The sequence below is a fragment of the Oppia nitens genome, unplaced genomic scaffold, assembly GCF_028296485.1.
Source record: "Oppia nitens isolate AA-2021 unplaced genomic scaffold, nextdenovo-longstitch-racon4-pilon3 scaffold30_pilon_pilon_pilon, whole genome shotgun sequence".
Taxonomy (NCBI): Eukaryota; Metazoa; Arthropoda; class Arachnida; order Sarcoptiformes; family Oppiidae; genus Oppia; species Oppia nitens.
The window spans coordinates 332,598-340,856 of NW_026533211.1; the positions used below are offsets into that span (position 1 = coordinate 332,598).

General features: G+C 27.4%; 1 protein-coding gene across 1 annotated transcript; it reads right to left on the reverse strand.

Annotated features, from left to right (window-relative positions):
* Positions 1-6,278: 6,278 nt before the first annotated feature.
* On the reverse strand, positions 6,279-8,005 carry LOC128956524 (uncharacterized). Its single transcript, XM_054302242.1, has 4 exons — positions 7,618-8,005; positions 7,085-7,498; positions 6,548-6,967; positions 6,279-6,465 (listed from the first exon to the last, which is right to left on the reverse strand). The coding sequence occupies exons 1-4, from the start codon at positions 7,978-7,980 to the stop codon at positions 6,289-6,291; spliced, it is 1,374 nt and encodes a 457-aa protein (XP_054158217.1). The 5' UTR covers positions 7,981-8,005; the 3' UTR covers positions 6,279-6,288.
* Positions 8,006-8,259: the final 254 nt, after the last annotated feature.

Sequence of the window (8,259 nt, forward strand, 5' to 3'; positions counted from 1 at the left end):
TTTTTTTTTGATATTAATTTTACGCAATTGGTATTAATAATAAAAATATTATATATTTTCTATATTATATCAATATAATAAATACAATTAAAAAAACTGATAATCAAAAAACTACTAAAATTTATTATTTAAATATTTTAAATTTTTTTTTTATAGATATCGAGAATTTCATCTACATTTCGGGCAAAAGTTGGCAAATTGGACACAATTTTTATTAATTTAATCAAATTATTATTTAGAAATTAATATTATAAACAAAAATTCAATAATAAAAAAATAAATGTTATATAAAAACAATAATATTGTTAATAAATGATTGTTATTAATGCTAATTATATTTATAAATTCAAATAAATGAATGAATACTTTTTTTTGAACATTACTTTTATATAACTTTTGTCTATTTATAATGAGTATTATATAACAAAAGTCGTTTAACTCAAAAAACATAATAATTTATTTAATGACAACTATTTAATACATTAATTAAATAATAAAATTAATAATAATAACAAATTTGGTTGAAAATTAACATTTGATTTAGAAAAAAGTTTTTTGATATCTTATATTTAAATTTATAAATATTTTTTTTTTTGGTAAATTAATTAGATTAATATTATCGGTTAAAATACATTTTAAGGATTAATATAAAGATAATAATGATTGAAATCAATAAGACTAATGCAATTGCAATCAATATATAGAAGACAATCCAATTATTTTCAATAGTTTTTATGGGCCATATGTTTGAACAATTGGTTGCATATGGTGTCAGACTATCTATGGATTTACACTTTAAAAAAAATTAAAACAAATATATTTAAAACAAAAAATAAAATAATAATCAAATCATTACTTTTGACGACAGACTCTGATTGAATTGTGTAATACAATAGTATGGCTCGGAGTCGACATTGAAAAACAATATATGTCCCGATCTTTTGCTGTTATCATCGGCGACACCGTAGTCGACAATACCGTCGACCAGTGGCCAGAGATCGTCGGGTATATCGTCGATGAATTTTGGATACAAACACCCAAATTGTATTTTGCATTCATCGAAACTCATTGTCTTATCGGAGATATAGATAAATATGATATCATTTTTTCGTTGTCTGTTCACTGATATAATATAATCTGATTGAAGTCGAGGAACGGGACTAAATAGGATAACATTTGATATATCGTATTGTATATTATAGTATTCTGGATGGGAGTTGAAATAGCATAGAGTTTGGACAGTCGTGTTTTTGCTGGTCTTTATTAAGCAATAAATAATTAATTGAATAGTAATACACATATATACACACCCACACACACACCCACATACACACACATACTTACAGTTATATTATAGTATACATCACATACTGTACACTGATATTTGTAATCATTAGTACCTAATTGTGTATTTTTGATGGCATATTTGATAATATAATCGGTACTAACGTTTGTTATACTACTAGTGTCCAGTAATGTCACTACCGGTTCGTTACTACTTTTTGTTGGAAATGTCACCTGAAATTCAAACTGACTGCCATTTTTATACATCAAATAGTCATCGATATATACTTTTGGATAACCAATCATTAAAGTCCACATACGATAGACTTGGATGCCATCAAACTGTCCATTTGGTGCCAATATATTACATACCGATTGGTTGTAACAGTGCGACCCATAGATTAACACAATTATGGCAAACAATTGCAACGGTAGAGCCATAGTAGTCATTAATTGCTATATTTTGTAGACAATTATTTTTTATTTATTATTATTATTTTTTGCCGTTAAATAACTTTAAAAAAAATAGTTAACTGAAAAAAATAATTAATTATTTAAATACTTCAAATCATATGAATGATTATTAGTATTATTAGTATAAAGTTATTGTATTATTGTTTCATAAGATTTATTATTTATAATTATTGTGATAATAATATCAATTAATTATTAAAATAATTTCTAAATTAAAAGATTTATTATTATACATATTATTTGTTATAATTAATTTTGCTTTGTTTTGTTAATTTTTATTAATGTAAAACCTATATAATTAAAAATTTGAATAATAATTGATGACATCATTGAAACTATTAAAACTAATACTACTATAACTACTATATACTATATCATCAGTTAAATATTATATTATTTTATTAGTAATTTTCTTGAAAATATTAATTTATATATAAAACAAAACACAACAAAAACTTTTATTCAAAAAAAATATTTTTATTAACTATCTTTCCATTAAAGTCTAAATAAACTAAAATTATATTTTTTTATAGAAATAAATGTTTAATAACTAATAATGTGTTTTAATAACTGAATAATAAATTTGTTTTATATGTTATATTTGTAAATATTGATATAATTTTGTTGTTTTTGTAATATATCTATTTTTTGTTGTAAAAATCAAAATCTAGATATATATATATATTTGATTTTTATATATTTTTTGATAGTATAGTCACACACTTGGAGACTGTCCTCTATTGTCAGCGTTGTCCGGATGTCCAGCCAGAGAGGAGGGAACGGTAGTTGACTTGGGATTAACTATTATTTTGTTGTCGACATTATTCTTTGACACAAAGACTGATCGATCAGTACGTGTCTGTCCATCGTCTGAGGCGATGGTAAACACCGATTCTATACGAGTTTCGTCATTAAATTTAGGCTCAATTTTTGCCGACTTTTTCTTAACAATGAATATAAAAAAAATTTATGAGTATTTATGACTAAATAAAAATAAATTAATTAATTAAAAAACTTATAATTATATACTTGAGTTTTGATAGTTGTTAACGATTGTTGATAACATATGTAATAAATTAGCAAACAATTGGCTAAAATAACGGCCAATATTACGACAATCGCTATCATTATGTAAATCCAATATTTATCAGCTGATTGATCATCGGTAGGACTGGGAGGTGAAGGAAACAGTATTATTGATGGTGTTATACCTTTTAGCCAAATATTCGGACAGTTAGTGGCATACGGTTTCAGTGTTAATATTGGGGATAACTTTTTGTTCAATGGTGTCGAAAAATAGTAGGGTTTTCCGTCGATTGTTAAGAATACTATATGTCCCGATCTATTGTCGCCGATTCCATAATCGACAATACCGTCGACCAGTGGCCAGAGATCGGCGGATAAATCGTCGATAAACTTTGGATACCAACACAATCTCTGTTTGCATTTAATTGAATTATATGTTTCTACTATTGACATAAAAAATATGAATTTCATATCATTTTTACGATGTCTGTCCACTACTATTACAAATGTTGACCATCCGGTGGCAACGGGACTGAATAGTACAGAATCTGTGATATCGTATTGTAAATTGGACTCATATTTCAATGGATTAGCTGATCCATTGTTTTCCAGACATTTAACCAAATTTGTCGTTGGAGTGGAAGTGTCCTAATATATAGAAAAAACTTTTATTTTTATTTTGTTTTTTTTTAAATACCAAACCCTTATGTGTACTACATATGTATACTTACATTAAGATAGACATCACAGAAATAGCACTTATAGCTTACAATTAAGTCATTATTGCCATAATTTGCAATTTTTAAAGCAAATTTAGCCGAACTATCGGTACTGATGTTTGTGACGACACTGTTGTCTGCTATTGTCACCAGTGGTTCATTGCTATCACTATCTGCTTGATTGGTGGGAAACGACACCTCAAACTGAAATTGTTGTCTATTTCTGTACATTACGTATACATCGGTAAAGTTGCTGTCCTTTATATAATATAAATCCCATTTGTGATCGACTCGTATGCCATCCGATCGTCCATTTGGTGCCAATATATTGCATACAGACTGTTGTTGTTGTTGTAGCTGACTGTGCGACCAATGGATGGACACAATTATGGCAAACAACGATAACATTGGATAATACATTAAAAATGAAAATTATTATTATTCAATATTATAGACACAAAAAAACAATCAAAAAAATGTAATCACAAACAAACAAATGGGTAAAAAACAAATCCAAATTCAGTTAATAAATTTGAGAATAATTTTTTAGTTACTATTTAATTAATTTTTTTGAACATATTTTTAAAAATCACGCTAAAACAATAAATATTGTATTTTATTGTTTCAATAATTAATATAAAAATTTATTATTATAATTATTATTAGATTTAAAAAATATTTATTATAAATTTACATTATCTTGCATGCGATAATTGATATTATGATACTAATTAAAGTAAATACACAATAATATTTAAAAAATAAAACAGTTATATAAAGCATTAGTTATCAATTTGTTTCAAATAGTTTCAATGATGTCATCAATTTTTATTCATATACGACAACAACACCATCAGCTACTGGCGATCAATTGGTTTGCCATTAATAAGTGGTGGTCTAATCACCGGATAATAAATGATAGGCCCAGTTGTCAACAATCGTCGTCATCTCTAACTACTACCAGTGCTCACTTCAAATCAATCAACTGTAGTATTAGTAGTCAACTGACGATGAGATGCGCTTATATGATACCATCGGATAGTATACCGAATATCTTACGTAATAATCAAACAAATGTCGTCAGATTAGTAAACTGGGGTTATATTGGTGGCGGTGGTACTATCGGAACCGGGTGTGTGATTAACAAAAAATACGGTCTATTGGTTACCAACACTCATATAGCTGACGATAAAAGACAATTGGATTGCCATTATATGATAAAAAATAGTGATAATCATATCATTAGTCGTTATTGTAAAGGACGGGTACTCTACTGTGAACCGTATCGTGATTTAGCACTCGTTAGACTAGAATTTACTGACAGTCATGACAAAGACAACGGACTGACCAATGAGTTTGTATTGGCCGTCAGAAACCGGCCGATTTTGGCGAACGACTTATCTGTGTTGGATATCCACAATCCATTAAACAGTGTATGACTTTAGGCTATGTTTGTTGCGGTCAGAGTCCGTTTAAAGGCCAAATCTTTTGGTATAATGTCAACTCTTTTATATACCATTCCAGTGGTACAACCGGAGGCTATTCTGGTGGACCATTGATCGATGAAATGGGACGGTTAGCCGGTATTCATCACTCAAGAATATTTCTATATAAACATAAGATATCATGCGCTGCACTATCTATTGATGTTAAAGGTTTATATGTTTGTTATAATTATATATATATAAACAAATTAATTAACAGAAAAACAAAATTATGATAATTATTAAAATGTTTTATTTTTTTTTAATGTCTAGACTTCTACAATAATGCAAAAGAGTTTAACAAACAAAAAGTATTAATATATATATAATTAATATATTTATTATTAAAATAATATATTTTTTTTATATGTATTTAATGTAAATACAGAATAAATATCGAAATAATAGGAAACAGTTTGTCGAAACTGAATGCCAATTGACTAACAAACTAGTATTGGGTGTTGAAATCTATTGGTATTGTTATGACTACTGTAGTAAACAATATAAACTAATGGCCGATAAAGAGGACCGAAAGTTCCCTAATATAAAGAAAAATAAATTATTAGACAGTTGTATAATAGTGTGGAATGTCATCAAACCAATGGACAGTACAGTGAATGAGTTGTTAGTATTGAAAGATTATTATTAATATTATTATTATTTATAAAATATTTAAAATACATAACTATAATATTATACATAACAAATAATATTTTTTTTATCTCATTTTTTTCAATTTTTGATACTAATAGTCAAACATTTAAGGAATTTGATATAATTTTTAGAATTAATGACGATTTTGTCGAATCTATCGATGATTTATACGAAACAATTCAATCAAATGGTATGAATCCGATTGAATTGAAAGTCATAAGGAATGATAAAGTGCTTGAAATCACTGTAACTCCAAAACGATTGACACAATCAATAGGATTTGCTTAAAGGGTTTACAAATCAATTCAATTATACAACAAATCCATTGAAATATTATATATAACTATTCAAAAAAAAAAATATTTTTAAAAGTTTTTTATTTATTGTTTAATTCAATTTCAATTCAATATTTATATTATTATTATTATTATTGATTACTAAGATTAAAAACATTATTTTGTTAAAATAAAAAATTTTTTGTTTATTAACTAATAAAAATTGATAATATTGTGAAATAAATAGTACAATAACAACCAAAAAATAAACTATTTATAAAAGTTTTTTTTAAGAGTTTTCTGTTTTAATTTCATAACTAATTAATTATTATTTTTATTTTAATTTTTTATGTATTACTACTCCTAATTTAATCAATTATTAATAACCGATTTTCTCGATATATCGATCGTAGACTTATTGGTTTGATTAGTTGACATCGATTTTTTAGTATTGATTGTTTCGGTAGATATCGATCCGACCCGAACCGCCCAATCGGTGTCCATTTGGCCGACTTTACTACGAATTTCTGCCGGCAGTCTTTCTGATTTCTGATTTCGGGTGAAAAAAATTAAATTAAAATAAGTTTTTTAGATTATTATTAATAAATAGTTTTTTTTAAAAGATAATTACATTTAAATTGGTTTCATTGTATTTGGTTTTAAGCTTATTATTTCGGTGTAAGCATATAATAACTATCGCAACAATAATACCGATGGTTAATATGAGACACCCGACAACAATGGCCACCAATATGTTAAACCATATATCATTTGGTTGTTCAACAGTTACAATATTATCTGTTTGATTGTTTGACAATGTTGTAGACGACTGTCCTTTAGTACTACTACTACTACTACTGATAGGCATCAATGTTGTTGTAGTTGTTGCTGATGATGATGTCATCGGTATTGTTGTTGAAGTCATTTTGATTGTTGTTGTCGTTGTTTGTATGGTATTATCAGTAGTAGTATTAGTATTATTGCTATTATTATCGGACCAAATACTGTCACATTCAGTGCCATACTTAAGAAAATTGATTTCATTTTTACACTAAAACAGTAGATAAAATTGATTAGTATTATCGATAGTATTATTATTTTCTGTAAACTATTTAACAAATAATTTAATAGACACTACATATATCGTATACTGTATATAACAACATACCTGTTCGGACAAGCGCTGACCTAACGGTGTCCAACAATAATAGGGCTTAGAGTTTAGTTTGAAAAACAATATCCAACCCTTGCGATTGTTACCGTAATTATAGCCAACAATACCATCGATGGCCGACCATAGCTTCGGGTCGATATCAAAGACAAATGTCGGTATCTGACAGTCCAATTGATCGCAGTCTTTGTGATCGAAAATCACGTCCGACTGGACGTAATAGTATTTGATGCTTACCGACGATGTATTTACCGACGGATATACTATTGGGCTGACCAGATAGACATAGGTTGATCGGGCGGCCGGTACGGGACTGAACATTAGGTCATTCGGATCGTAGTCTTTATTATAGACTTTCGTTGTATTGTTGGCATCCATACAGACTGTTTTGATTGACTTGTTTTGGTTGTCCTAAGAAATTGTTGAGAGAGAGTGTGTGTGTGTGTGAGAGAGAGAGAGAGAGAGAGAGAGAGAGAGAGAGAGAGAGCATAAACTTTATATATTAGGAATCAGTTGTGTTTTATACTTACTTTATATTCATTGAAACAATTATACGAATTATACGTTTGATTTATGATATCTTTAGGACTAAACCATTTGATTGTCGATATCGGATACCTATCAGTCTTATTCATTACCAATCGGATGACTGGTTCATCATTATTGTCCGAAAAAGTTACGTTAAACCAGAATAGCCGACCGTTTCTATACATAATATAGACATCGTTGTAGTGATTGGCATAGATTTTGTCCAGTGACCACTGATGATGGACACCGATACCAGTGAACTGGCCATTGGGTGCCAGTATATCGCACGGGTTGTCTAGTAGTAGACAGTGATAGAAATACCAATGTATCGATAAATAAAAGATAGTAGTATATAATGAGTTCATATTATTTGAGATATTGATTAATTTTTTAATTAAATTCAATGTTCAGCTATAATAATATCAGTAATAAAAAATTAATTGAAATTCAAATAATAATAATATTTGAAATGTTATGATTCATAACTTATGATATAAAAAATATATTTTTAGTTATCGCGAGATAAATACAGTATTATTGAGTTATTATAACTAATTAAAAAAACATTTATATTATAAATTTTATTGGAAAAAAATTAATTAATTAGAAATATTTACTTATTTAAATTTATTTGATAAGTTAAT

Coding starts and splice junctions, on each gene's coding strand:
- LOC128956524 (XM_054302242.1), bottom strand. CDS start 7,980: ATGAACTCATTATATACTACTATCTTTTATTTATCGATACATTGGTAT. Junction 7,499..7,617: donor ATTGTTTCAATGAATATAAA/GTAAGTATAAAA, acceptor ACAATTTCTTAG/GACAACCAAAACAAGTCAAT. Junction 6,968..7,084: donor GTCAGCGCTTGTCCGAACAG/GTATGTTGTTAT, acceptor CTACTGTTTTAG/TGTAAAAATGAAATCAATTT.